Raw genomic sequence first — 14,177 nt, 5'->3', positions numbered from 1 at the left:
TGTCCCTCTGTGTGTGTGTACACTGATTATTTAACCCGAAGCTGCAGTCCATTCCCTTCCAGCTTTGCTTCCTAATTTTAAGTAGACTACAACAGTCCTGCTAATTCCAATATAACTGGAGAGCGACTTGTTCTCCAATATTCATTGAGGCTATAATCTTACGAATTTTATTAGGCATTATAGAAGAGGGAGGGCCGCAAAGAATTACTGTGTAAACCTGTATAGACAGTGACGTCTTATATGGCCGGCTGGGTCGGTTTTGCTTTAGCTCATTGCCTTGCTATAATTTTACGAAACACCATTGCACAAGACCAGTTTTAATAATAGCAACTAAACTAAGACCGGCAGATCACCCTGAAACCTTCCCAACCATCTTGATAGTTATAGCATTTGTGTTGTTCAGTTTCCAAATCATTTCCGACTCTACGACTCCATGGACAAATAGCTCGCCAGGCTCCCGTCCTTCACCGTTTCCTGGAGTTTGTCCAAATTCATGTTCATTGCGTCGATGATACTATCTAACCATCTCGTATTATACTGTAATTCCTACATAGCAACTGAGATTGCCTTAATTTATTATGAGCAAAAGCTGGCCAAACGTCATTTGGTAAAGAAATGGCAAAAATTCTAGCATACAATACTAAATTTGCATTCCGATTGATTTTATACTTTTCACAATATTCCTCATTAACCATTCCACAATTTCTATATGTTACGTATTCTATAATCTGTTCATTTAGGGCTGCTTTTTCATAGTTTTTCCAAATAATGATGTCCAATTTCAAATAAGTATCTTTTTCACTGCCCTAGGAAAATACCCAGATTTACCAATAAAATTAAATACAATGGCTAACATAAAAATCCCAATAGTATTTCAAAACAAGAACAGACTTTCATATTAAGTTTCTTTACAAAAGTAATTTATGGATTTCTAGATGTTGCTTAACTATAATTCTCTTCATTAGCTAATAAGAACTGTAGTTCAATAACACTGCAGGATGTTTCTTCCTATATTATGCCATAATAAATTACCAAGTTTTAAGTCTGTATACTATTTTTATAGCTTTGATATACATTAGAAGAGCTCTTGTTTAGACCAGTATTTCCTACTAATGTATCTGCACAATTATGAAAACTATGCTGTCTCCCTATATAAAACTGAATGTACTTCACATTATATGGATGCTAAGATGAAGTTAAGGGCAAATGGCAGTAGTGTTTCCACTTTATATTAATGCATTTTGTCATTTCCTTGTCCATACCAAGTCATCTTTCATGCGAATGGTTAAGCTTTTTATCAGTATATGCCGTAATTAGATTGAATGTAAGGAATTTACATCTGAACATTTTTTCCCAAAATATTTACTGTTACACTTGTGTAAATTACAGAAAAAGTGTCACATATTACTATTTTCCCAACATCTAGCACCTACATATATTTGTTTCATTGCTATGTAACACTATTTTTTTTTAAATATCTAAGTAATATCAAGAATCTTCCATCAGCTGTTACTCCTGCATAACTTTGGTATCCTCCTATATCCACTTTTTCAAATTATTGATGCATTCTAGTTTCAGCATTAGGATATTCTGATGTTGAAGGGGCAACGTACCAATAACTAGACAGGCATTCATGCTTTTTAGTCTGAACTTAGAACATGTTGAGGGTGCTACAAAAGAGAGGTGTCTTGGGTACAATTACTAGAATTACCCCTTAGGTATCTCACCCACCAGATGAAAGTTTCACATTAGTCTGATATTCACTCCATCCCACACCAGTTAAGATCTAGAAATAGTCTTAATCCATTACATAATACGTTACAGCATAGACCATTACAAATGTCTTTAGATTTACTTAAAATAAGAATTCAATAGGGAATTACAAGTTGAAAGACTAAATCTTTACTTGGCATGTTGGTGTCACTGAATTTTCACAGCAACTATTTTACAGTAAAAATACTGAGGTGGGCCCAGCACTGAACTTTGGAATCAAGTGTTAAATACAAAACAACTTTAACAAGAAATTTACTCCCTCCCCATGACCTCCAAAGTCAGCTTCACCAGGAAACATCACCTCCCTGCAACAGTAGTCACATTGGTGGCTTTCGCACAAACCGAAGGAGAAGAGTCAGCACACAGAAGATGGTGGGATGCAGAGTTTACAAACCTCTTCTGGAGCAGAGTGGAGGAGGGAGACCTGAGAGAACAGAATCCCTCCTCATGGGAAGGGCAATCAGCACCAACTATTTAGCTGGGGGCTAGCAGGCCGTCTGCTTCCCCTGTTCATCTTTGCTTTTGCAGCCCCAAGGCTGCAATATGAAGCAGACATTTACAGCTCTAGACACATTTCTATTTTATTACTGCCAAAGTGAAAAAGCCACTTTGGCCCAACAGGCAACCAGTAAAATTTTTCCCAAAAATAACTCAGTACAAAACAGATCTGTTTCAGAATTTAAAAAAAAGAAAGAAACCTTTACATGAGTTTAAAACCTATTTCGAAACATAAAAGTAAAACAAATTCCATTCTTGATATTAGTAGCCGCCGCTATACACCCTTTCCCTCCCACTAGGGAGCATGGAATGAGATGTCTGCAGTCCTTTCCATGCATGTGACGCATCATCAGATTTAACTGGTGTCCATCTGGAAAGAAAGGAAAAGACAATTATTTGGCTGTAAACAATTAAGTAAAAACTTAAGAAAGCAACAGGCTAGGCATAGTGATTCTCCAGTGGCAAACATAGCTCTGGTATTACATATTTTGCCATGAATCATTTCAAGGTAGAGTCACACCCAGAAAAGGATTTTTTTTCACGAGATTTGCAATTCAGCTTTAAAATACTTGGAAGAGCACAATCCCCCAATTCTAGATTTTCATGAGTCTTTAAAAAAGATGGAGAGTTCTTTTCTTATATATGTATACATACATATCTGAACCTATCTCAATTTAAATACAGGCCTTCTGGTTTAATACATGCTAATTGTCAGGGATCATCATTCAGTGGAGATAACTTATTAAAGATGCTTATATGTAATAGACCGTAATTTTAATTCTATGTTTCACTAGTACCATGGCCTTAGAGATAACCATTATGGATTATGCATTCATGCATGTATACATGTGTGCACACACAAATAAAATTCTAGTTCCAAATAATGTTTATTATAAAATACAGCAGTTTACCCAATCTGACCCAAGCATGAATAGCAATAAAAAAAGCAAATTATGTCTGGATACATTCATGAAAAATGTAGAGTTTAGAATTGCTGTTATATTATAGAACTTGATTTCTTTTGTGGTTTAAAACATGTTCTACCATGTTAACTTTAATGAGCATAAATACGATAAGATAATCATACTAGAATCATAATTAACTAGTGTTGTCAGGACTGCCTTCATATTAGTGTGGTTTTCATACCTAGGAGGAATATACAAGCAACTGAAAATATACACGCCAATCAGTTATTCAACTAAGACATTACTGCAAAGTTATGGGAGTTGTACAAGTACATGCCAATTCAATCATCGGGGCAACATTCTGCCTCCATCTTCTTTAATACATTACTTACCCTAGCATTATAAGCATCCAACTGTGCATCCAATTCTTCTGCAGAGAGCTGCTGTTTGGAACTCCTAGCAGCCCCTCTGCCTCTGCCTCTATTGCCACGACTGCCTCGTCTGTTGCCACCGCCAAAGCCACCTGAGCCACCACGGTTTCTTGTCATACCTCCTCTATTTACACTAATATCACAAAAGATACTAAATTAGAGGTGCTCAGACATACACAAGCAAAAATGCAAAGTATATCAGTTTAGAGGCTAATGTAAAAGTGAGCATTATGACAGAACATGATCAACAAACCACAAAAGTGAATTGTTGTATCTGATATCTCTTATAAACTGGAGGCCCTTTGAGTACAATTACTTTAGAAAAATACAGAATTTCCCTAGCCTCTATTTTAGGTACCAGAGTACGTAATAAGCAGTAGGCCTACTTTGGTTTATGATAATAATCAATTAACAGTATGAGGGAATCTAAACTGTGAAATAGAAAATCTTTTTGCTGGACAGCAGGGTTGCAATATGAAGTATATAAGATTAAATACCAATTTTGGCTATTTGAGGAATTGCATTGTAACTATTATTTGGAAAATGATAAAAGTGCCACTATCCCCATTTTAATTTTTTTTCTGGAATCATGACTAATCAATTACCAAGAAATTCAGTCTGTTTATTTTTTGTAAATTTATTTTTCCATTTTTTCTAAAGTTAGACAACTAATTTAAAGGAAAGCAAATCAAATATAAGATGCAAATATATATTATATATCAGCACAAAATGAGTTGAATAGTCTATTAAGTGAGGAATAACCACACTGTAAGATGTTTTCCACTTATTTTTCCCCTTACATACAAATGACTGGTCTACATATAACATGTTAGCCACCCCAATGTGTTGAGCAAGCTCTGCTTAAGTATGATTACACCACATTTTTAAGTTAAAAATTCAACTTCAGGTTTTCTGTATGAATACAGCAGATTCCACTACTATCTGTAGTAATAATATACTGATACTACCACAAAATCTTGAAAACAGCATAATCAAAGAAATTAACATTAAGGTAAGTTTTTTACCTCTGTATTGGTCTCCTCTGTGTATCTATCTGTGATGTAACCAGCTGAATGTTCATGGGACGTCCTAAGAATAAAAAGAATTAATGTCCATGACATTATCATAACAACTTAAAAACAAATCTAGCAGTCAAAAATGCCAATAGAAAATGGTCAGGAAAAGACCCATTCAGAAAAGATGGATCTCCCTCTTCTAACATTGATTTCTATTCTGGGCACATAGAGGAAGAATGGAGTACTGAACACTCCTCTACCAATCCACTACTCCATTACATTGTATTCCATATACTTGCCCTAAATGTAGGTCCTTGTCACCTAAGGAGAATGCTTATATACAAGTAGCTGGTTAATTACCAAAACTATGTCAGATCACCTCTCATCCTTGTGTAACCCCCAATATGATTAGCAAGTGCATACATACCATCCAAGGGAACGCAATTGTATTGTTTCATAGCCTTCAGAGCATCAGCTTTCCTCTCAAAATGGACATCTGCAGTACCTAGACTACGTCCAGAACGATCATAGTGTACTGCTGCCTTCTTCAGTGTCCCAAATTCTGCAAAAAGCTCCTGAAAAAAATGGAAAAATAAGGTTAATGTATGAGAATGGTAAGAGGGTCTTTAAGTTTATTCAGAAAGCCTAGAAATGTATAACAGAGGACAGTATATCCATATGCATGTAATTTTGCTCTTATGTCTATAAAACAGTCCTCATGTTAAGGCTGTCTTTTTCCTGCTTCAACTGATATTTAAAGATTTATACTTTATAATCTCCCAATCAATCTTATTTTCTATACCCACCCACCTCAATCAAGTAGCTCTGGGCAGCAACAATTCTAAAGCAATTAAAACCGGTACAAAATATGTACTGGCTGAGAAAATTATAATATAAATGCTAAAGTCCTCCAATAAATCAGTATATTTATAACCAGTGAGGCTGGTATTTTTAGAATATTAAAAAAACTGCACATAATATTCACGTCAAAATGTTTACTGATTTTTCCCATTTATATCAATGTTCCTCCAAAGGAGATCAAGACAGCTTATATACAAAATCTGTTTTGTACTTTTCAGTTCTATGAGAATGGACCGAACTATAACAGCTGATCAAAGTCCCCTTGTGAAACTAACAGTCTAATGTGGATTTGAATCTGAACCTTCCCCAGCCAATATTCTAATAGTGTTTCTCAACCTTGCTAACTCTGAGATGTATGGACTTCAACTCCCAGAATTCCTCAGCCAGCATCCTCAAAATTGTCATGGTTGAGAAACATTCTAATCACTACATTATATCAGTCTCCTAGCATTCTCTTTGTCCTAGGATAGCAGTAACATTTCATCAATAGTTTTTCAATAAAGAACTGAAGCTACATTTGAATTAGATAAACTATTTTTTATTTTTTGCAGTTTCAAGAACAAGCCCAAAGATTTGTTCAACAATATAAATGGCCACCCAGAATAAAAGTTCCTTTAACAGAAGAAACATTTGTATGACCAGACTGTTCAAATGAACCTGAAAGTTGGTTTGCAATAAAGCAGAATTGCTCAAATATTTTATAACAAAACAGTATATGCCATTACTTTCAAAATATAGCATATCATTGTTGAATATTATGGCTAATATATGCTACTGGCTAATGCGAGAATCAATTCTCTGTCATAAATTAATTTCAGAAAGATTTTACCAAGATTAAAATGTTTTAATCTTCAATATTAGTGTAGTATTGTCAGAAAATAAATGAAAATTATGATAAATGCCATAGTTTATTCCATTTACGCATTATCCAGGATCCTTTATTAAGAACAAACATACCTGTATGTCTGCATCTGAAACACCAAAATCCAGATTAGAGACAAGGAGCTTTCCACCCGTTTCCACGCCAGCACCAGGGCCAAAGCAACTCTCGAACAAATCATGTTGCCACTTTTCCGGGAGTTGTTTTGGCTGTGAAGAGAAAGAGTTCCGATCAGTATAACCCCATCTTCTCTATTCGGCTCAACATTTTAATTTCCTTTTGTTTCCCAAATGTATGGTCTAACTCTAAACGAAACCCGAGTACACCAGGATACAGAACCAGACCGCAAATCCCAACAGAGAGCGTCTCTCCCTAAAGACGCCGGAGAATTTCGCCCTACGCTGCTTCCCCGATAAATTTAAAATGCCGCTACTCCGTCTCGACCATACCCACTACTAGATGGAAGAACCTCCTAAGAGAGGTCTTACCCGGCTATAGGGCGCCGGCCTGTTCCTGCCGCCTCCCCGGGACAGAGCGGCTCTGTTCCGGACGGGGCCGCCTCCGCCTGCGCGCCCAGCTCCGCCTCGCCCAGCTCCGCCGCCTCGACCTGTAGCTCCTCTTCCCCGGCCCCGACCACCGCCGGCTCGGCCACCTCCGCCTCGCTGACTCCTGTTCAGCTTGATAATGTCGTCCAAAGACATATCCATTTTGTCGCCCATGATGGCGGCTCCCTCCGGCTCCTGGGCCTACACTTCCGGCCGCGCTATACCGGGGACCGGAAACGGATAAGGCTGGATTAAGAAATGGAGGGGTGAAAAGAGCGTAAGCGTACAAGCTTGGTTTCGTGAAAGAAATAAAAGGCTGCCTTCCCTCGGCGAGGTTTTTATAGGAATGGGGGCCTGAGAGAGGGCGGGGACCTTCGATGTGGTGGCTGGGAAGAGTTGAGTTTGGGCGCGAAGGTTGGTGCGGGGGGAGGGGGGAAGACAATAAAAAGGGAGGGGCAGCGGCGGCTGTTGGTGGGAGGTGTGGTGGGTGGAGCTTTCTCTTTTAGACTTTGGAAGAGAAAGAAACGCAGACGGCATTCGCAGGGGCCTCTGAAGTACTATCACCCTAGTCATGTGTTAGCGTGTTATGTTTGCGAACTTACAACTTATTTAGGTAAACCCCGGAATGAGTGTGTCGTGCGAAGTCAGCTAGTGTGACGTGTTTTCACTTTCCGAGCCTTTTCTCTCAACACGCCTGTTTTTCCTAGTGCCGTACTAAAGTGTTATAAACAATCAAAACAATAGGATAGTAATAGCAAGGCAATGCTTCGGAAGTATTAATCCAATTTTGGAATTGCGCGGAATGTTTTTAAATAATAGAAAGCAAAGGCAAAACAGAATTCTGCCCCTTTCCCCGAAGGTGGGGCTTAATTAAACAATGTTGGTTATAAGTTTGCAATACTAGAACACGTAAAGAAAAATGTAATGGCAAAGCTAGTAATTAACGAGAAACCTGCCACGGATTAGTATTAGAGAGTCAAACAATTTTTTATAGCGTTTATGATGTGATTATTTTAAAATTTGGCTGTGTTTGCATACAGTAAAATTACAGCAATTGAGATTTACCGGTATAAATTGTAGAAGATGTTTTTCCATTATATTAATTTTGGCGAAAAGGCAAGATAGATTTTAATTAATACTTTTAAAAATTGCAACTTAGAACTAATTGGAAATAGGACTTGGAATAGATCAAAATTGCATGATTGAACGGGTGCCAAATTTGAATACTATAATAGAGATGCAAAAATGGGGATTTCAATAGCAGAAGAATACATTTACTCCAAATATTGTTCTCAAGTGAAAATTGTTACAAGATGTTTTATCATTGCTTGTATTACTCCATTGTAGCATGTCCTAATTGCTACAATTAGTAACTGATTTTCTAGAAACTATTGGAAGTACAATGAACAAGGTGGATAATTTTTTGTCATATGTAATGGCAATTCAGTAAAGCTCAGTAGTTTTGGAAAATAGTATATATTACAATGAGACACATTTTTATTAAATTTTACTAAACCATACATTTCTTCCAAGTATGCAGAACTAATTTTGTATATGCTAATTGTATAAGAAAGGGTGTTTGGTCCTTTCTCGTCTAAATGTAACTTTTCCTAAAATATCATTTACTCTGTAGATTTGTACCACATCCTAAGTTTCTTTTTTAGTGTTTATACAATTATATTTCAATTTTATAAGAAATTACTAGTGTGACCTAATCTGTTATAGCTTATAATTTTAGTTAGTGGCTTACACTGTGTTACTTGTACTTTGTACTTTTAGTTTGATTAATTAGGGCTTTTGTATCTCCTTTAGTAAATGATGTGTCATAACTTTATAATTATATAGTGAAAAACTAACCTCCATTACATTTTAGATTCTATGATTATTTTTGTTCTACTGTTATATTTTATGCTTTTATTCTTATATGCATTCATGTTTCATGGTTTATAGTCTTTTCTAAAATGTTTAATATAATTTTAAAGAATCTAATACCTAAAGCAACTTTATTTATTTTTATTCACCTATGCTATTTTTTTAATTAAACATCCAGTTGCAAGCAAAAGAGAGGTGAACTTTAAAACATTTTGCAAGATAGATTTCCTATTTTAATTCTTCCCCAAAAATATTCATAGAAGGCATGTTGGGAATCAAGCTTCAGTTGCATCTTATTCAGCAACCGTTTAAGATATTTTTTCTCCTGTATCTTCTTTATGCCATCCTTTAATTGGTAAATGCAATAGATGACATTTATCATACATTTATCATTTACATCAGCAGTTCTCAACCTATGGGTCGCGGCCCCATTTGGGGTCGAACGACCATTTTACGGGGGTCGCCAAACAACGCGATCTGCCATTTTTCCCCCTCGGGGCAGCGTCGCGCATGCGCGCCGCGCATGGGGGGCGCGCCGCGGGGCCGTTGAGAACCGCTGATTTACATGAACCTTTATTTACAATTCAAAAGAGACAATTAACAAAGGAAATAAAAAGACCAAAACACCTTCTCACTAGCAATCAACATCCAGATAAGCAGAGATTAACACCAGGATTAATAGCAGACCAACAATCAAGCTATAACTAGCAAGAAGATAACACTCCCACTGATAGGGCAAACTGCTGTGCAGAGAATGCAAACCCCCCATCCCTTTTAGCACTGAAAATGTTCCCTAGTTGAGTAATAAAGTTTCTTACAGCGTTTCTCAACCTTGACAATTTTAAGGCATGTGGACTTCAACTCCCAGAATTCCACAGCCAGCATTGGGAGTTGAAGTTCACATTCTGGAAGTTGAAGTCCACAGGCCTTAAAATTGTCAAGGTTGAGAAACAAAACAACCAAGGAGTACGAAGTTTTAATTGTTAGCAACAATGATGGCACAGAACTGTTAAAAGCTATGAAGCTGTATGGAAAATATGCTATTTTAAATAACACAATTTTTCATATTTAAACTATATAAAAAGCAACAAAAGAAATTGCAATTAGCCTCTTTTTTTTTCCTCCCCTTCAGATACTATTCTGACCTTAGTAATCTGGATACAATGAAGGTGAAAATCAAGAGCTGGCATGGAGTTGCTTCCTGGCTCTGGGTTGCTAATGATGAGAACTGCGGCATTTGTCGAATGGCTTTTAATGGATGCTGCCCTGACTGTAAGTATTAATCTTAATTTTTTTTTGTCTTCTTGAGCTGAGTATTCCTTTGATTTTGCCCTATTAACATTTTTGTTTTACAGGTAAGGTACCTGGAGATGATTGTCCTCTTGTGTGGGGACAGTGTTCACACTGCTTCCACATGCACTGCATACTGAAGTGGCTTAATTCTCAACAAGTTCAACAGCATTGTCCAATGTGCCGACAGGAATGGAAGTTCAAAGAGTGACTCTGACAAGATTTCTCCCTCTCTTCTTGCCCAGCTTCCTTTGGATCTCATGAATTCACAAAGCTTGTTGAAATTCATCCCTTTGTGTCCCCTGAATATTGTACATACATTCTGAGTTGCCAGAATTGCTAATACCAATCTAGAATCAAAGAAAACTGTTATTGTATATTACAATATTTTCTCAATGCCATCATCCTATATACAGATGTCCCAATGTATGGTACCACACCAGCTCAGCTCTCAAAGGCTATAAAATATGAAGAAAGTGATGACTATGTCGGTATGAAGATTACAAGCAACTAAACCTCCAGTTTCAATGTTAGTAGTTGATTGAAATGAAATAGGATTGATTTGTGTAAGAGAAGTATCTCAGCTGTATTTTTATTAAGACTATTGTTTTAAATATTGTTGTAAAATGTGTACTTTCAACTTCAACATAAAACACCCAAATCTCACTTTTCTTGTGATATGTATTACTGATGCCATGTTTTAATATACAAAAAAATTATTAATTTCTTGACTCTTTGTAGTTTTAGGCCTCAATTTTAACTTCATAATATGAAGTTCAAAACAGAGAAAACAGTAGTTCAGGAGTGTCAAACTGCCAGCCCGCAGGCCAGTTGCATCATGCAGGGGCCATGTCCACCCCAGCTCCAATAATGTGAAAAAAGTCACGATACGTTGCAACACGTCATGTGACACGGTGAGTTTGACACCCGTACAGAATTCTACTAATACAGATTTTTGATTTACATCTAAAAGTTGATGAGTCCATAGCTCAGGCTTGTGCCAGCACTTTGCTGCACATTTGGCCCACGGAATCATAATTGTTTATTAATTTTTTATTCCGCCAGACTCAATAACACCATGAGGATATATTAAAACCACTCCAATTTGCTGACTTCCTGCTTTGAGCTATATAGCACTGCCAACCTTACGAAGGCAAGATGCACTAGTGAGAATACAGAAAAATTACCAACAACTCAGACCTACCAATGCTGACCTTCCTCATTTATCAGCAGGAAGACTCAAATCAAGGAACCCCCCACTGGCACTTGCACAACATCTGCCCAACAATTTTAACATCAATTCCCAATGGAAAGCCAAATGAATCACTAAACGCCCAGTTATAGGAAGACATATAAATGACCCTCATAAAAGTTCCAGGCTTTGAACTATCATGTCAGCAATGGACAATCCTGAATAGGATTTGCAACTCACACAGCATCTGCCAGGATTCTGTATAAATGGGGCATAGTATCCTCCCCTCAAATGTGACTGCAGGATCCCATGTCAAACTAGATCACATCATGACCAGCTGCAATGTGAGGGCATATACTGGTCCATTATCTTTTTTTTAAATATAAACAATGCTACGCTTCAATGGTTAAATGATCTAGACCAGGGGTGTCAAACTGCCAGCCCATGGGCTGGACGTGTCACGAGGAAATCGCGCCCTACCCATTTCCAGAAATGGGGGGAAAGTTCTGATACATTACGTGACATAGTGAGTTTGACATGTTTGGTCTAGACATTGATATTTGAACATAGATTTTTTTTTTACATTTATATTTCATTGGGTTGTATTAATCTGGTTGAAATGTTAATTTACATAGCTAGTCTATGTATGACATGCCATACACTAAATAATTACCCCATCTTTATTATTTTATAAATAAGTTAAGATGGCAAACACACATACTTTCCTCCTATTTTCCCCAGAACAACAACCCTATGAGATGAGTTGGACTGAGAGAATGATTTTGTCCAAGGTCGCTCATCTGACTTTCATGCCTAAGTTGACTATCGGATCTTGTTTATTCCCAAGTAATCAGTGAGATAATTTGTACAGGATGAATTCCAATGAATTCTTCGATTCATTCCTTAACAATGCTCCTGGCGTGTTTCAATCCAGATTGGAATTCTTGGTTCTAGCCAATACAGATATCTGTTGTCAATGCTTTTGACGGTTAAACAGAGAGATGATGGAATAAAACTTATGGGAAAGGAAGCAATATTCATGATCTTCTTTCAGTCAAATGATTATTATTCCCACACTAGCTTAGTTTCGTAGCTATGCAGGTACAAATTAGCTGTTTCCGATGTTTCATCCTGACAGTGCAACTTGCTGGTTATGCCACCCCTGCCTTCAGTGTGCAATTGAAGCTCTTTATGCTATTCAAATGAAAGTTGATGCTAACTAAATAGCCATCAAGGAAAAAATCTCTATTTAAAAGAATTACCTACCACTTTGGATGATCTCTGGAATCTTCTCAAGCATGGAGAATTGTGCTTTTTTGCCACAAAACATGACACCAGGGTCTTGCTAGACACAACAGATCACTACAATTAACTATAGTTAAAAATATGCTCTTCCTCAAATGTTCCCCAAAGTTTGTTCCCCTGAGCAAATTTTAATTAAAATGAAAATTGTATTCTTGTATTTGCTTTATTTTATGTTTAGCTGTAATACCTAATTTTAGTTTAGCTGCTTTTCTGCTTTCAATAGTCAATAGTTACTGCCTGGCTTCATATATTTCTGTCAAGCCATGTTTTGATTAATGTTAAATAAACTTTAATTGACTAGTATTCACACAACACTAAGTTTAAGGAAAATATTTTTTTTCTTATCAGGGACTACAATTTGGAGGAAGGGCAACTGAGGTCATGTTTCCTTTTGTAGGAATCAATTTGAGTGTTGAGATAAAGCAACAGTAGATGTGAAGTTTCACTGAGGCTTAACACCATTACGCTACATCTTTTGATGGCTAAGTATTGACAAAAAAACCTCATGTTTCTAAATTGAGGGTTTTGTTACTAAATTATGATGACAGAATCTGGAGTTTTGCAGGATCTTAGCAGCTAAGTCACAAATTGTAGTGGCTATTTGTGTATGTGTGGCTTTTGAAATTTCTGGAATTTGAAATAGCTGAAAACTGGCAGAGTGATTTTTATCTTCTTTGGAGAATGAAACAATGTAACTTCTTAAAATACTCTTTTTACTGTCTATTATTTTGGACTGCTGTTAGGGCTGTATACATTTTGTTATACAATAATAGAACGATAGGCATACCGTATTCACCATATCATTGATACATGGGTTATCGCAATAAAAGTAAACTGGATTAGTATTTTTTTAGATGAGCCAGATACCATAAGAGGGCAGCAACAAACACTGTATCTTATTTGTAGAAGAGCCATGTATGATAGTAAAAACTCAGGAATCTGGTTTTCCAACTAGCAATTCTTTTTAAGATATTCTTTTAAGGCAAAAATGCTTTTCATGGACTGAAATGATGAAGTGAGCTGCAATTCATGAAAGATCGTGACTTTTAATAAAATTTATTAGCTGGAGAAGATGCTACCAGAGCTCCTGATTTATATTCTCCTTGGTAATTGATCAGCATTTTACTATAGCCATGAACAGTCTACTTGAAAGAACAAGTATTCTGTTAAAATTAATCATTCTCACCATCCTGTTTTAGCACGAGACAATTTCCCATCCCAGAATCAAGGATTACATACAGTTTCAGGTATTCCTTGACTTACAATAGCTCATTAGTGACCATTCAAAGTTACAATGACACTGAAAAAAGTGACTTATGACTGTTTTTCTCCCTTTTACAATCCTTGCAGCATCTCCATGGTCATGTGATCAAAATTTAGACACTTTGCAACTGGTTCATATTTATCATGGTTGCAGTGCTGGGGGGGGGTCAAGTAAACAGCTTTTGTGACCTGACAAGCAAAGTCAATGGGGAATCCAGATTCATTTAACAACCATGTTACTAACTTAACAACTGCAATGACTCACTGAACAACTGTGGCAAGAAAGTCGTAAAATGGGGCAAAACTCACTCAACAAATGTCTCATTTAGCGATATAAATTTTGGGC

At 36.7% G+C, this 14,177-nt stretch overlaps 2 protein-coding genes across 5 annotated transcripts; one reads left to right on the top strand and one right to left on the bottom strand.

The window, feature by feature from the left end:
• Window positions 1–1,879: 1,879 nt before the first annotated feature.
• On the bottom strand, window positions 1,880–7,157 carry ALYREF (Aly/REF export factor). The gene is made up of 6 exons (XM_039344671.1): window positions 6,853–7,157; window positions 6,442–6,573; window positions 5,051–5,198; window positions 4,633–4,696; window positions 3,569–3,740; window positions 1,880–2,641 (listed from the first exon to the last, which is right to left on the bottom strand). The coding sequence occupies exons 1-6, from the start codon at window positions 7,081–7,083 to the stop codon at window positions 2,627–2,629; spliced, it is 762 nt and encodes a 253-aa protein (XP_039200605.1). The 5' UTR covers window positions 7,084–7,157; the 3' UTR covers window positions 1,880–2,626.
• ANAPC11 (anaphase promoting complex subunit 11) lies at window positions 7,121–10,737 on the top strand. Of its 4 annotated transcripts, none has more exons than XM_039344720.1 (3): window positions 7,121–7,186; window positions 9,914–10,053; window positions 10,137–10,737. In XM_039344720.1, the coding sequence occupies exons 2-3, from the start codon at window positions 9,945–9,947 to the stop codon at window positions 10,280–10,282; spliced, it is 255 nt and encodes an 84-aa protein (XP_039200654.1). In that variant the 5' UTR covers window positions 7,121–7,186; window positions 9,914–9,944; the 3' UTR covers window positions 10,283–10,737. The 4 variants fall into 4 exon arrangements, with proteins under 4 accessions (XP_039200654.1, XP_039200638.1, XP_039200646.1 ...); XM_039344704.1 differs by having other exon boundaries at window positions 7,170–7,304; XM_039344712.1 differs by having other exon boundaries at window positions 7,182–7,323.
• The last annotated feature ends 3,440 nt before the right edge of the window (window positions 10,738–14,177 follow it).

Source organism: Crotalus tigris, unplaced genomic scaffold (assembly GCF_016545835.1).
Source record: "Crotalus tigris isolate CLP2741 ecotype Arizona unplaced genomic scaffold, ASM1654583v1 scf7180000017551.9496454, whole genome shotgun sequence".
In the NCBI taxonomy this organism is placed as follows: Eukaryota; Metazoa; Chordata; class Lepidosauria; order Squamata; family Viperidae; genus Crotalus; species Crotalus tigris.
This window is presented reverse-complemented; position numbering and strand designations above follow the sequence as displayed.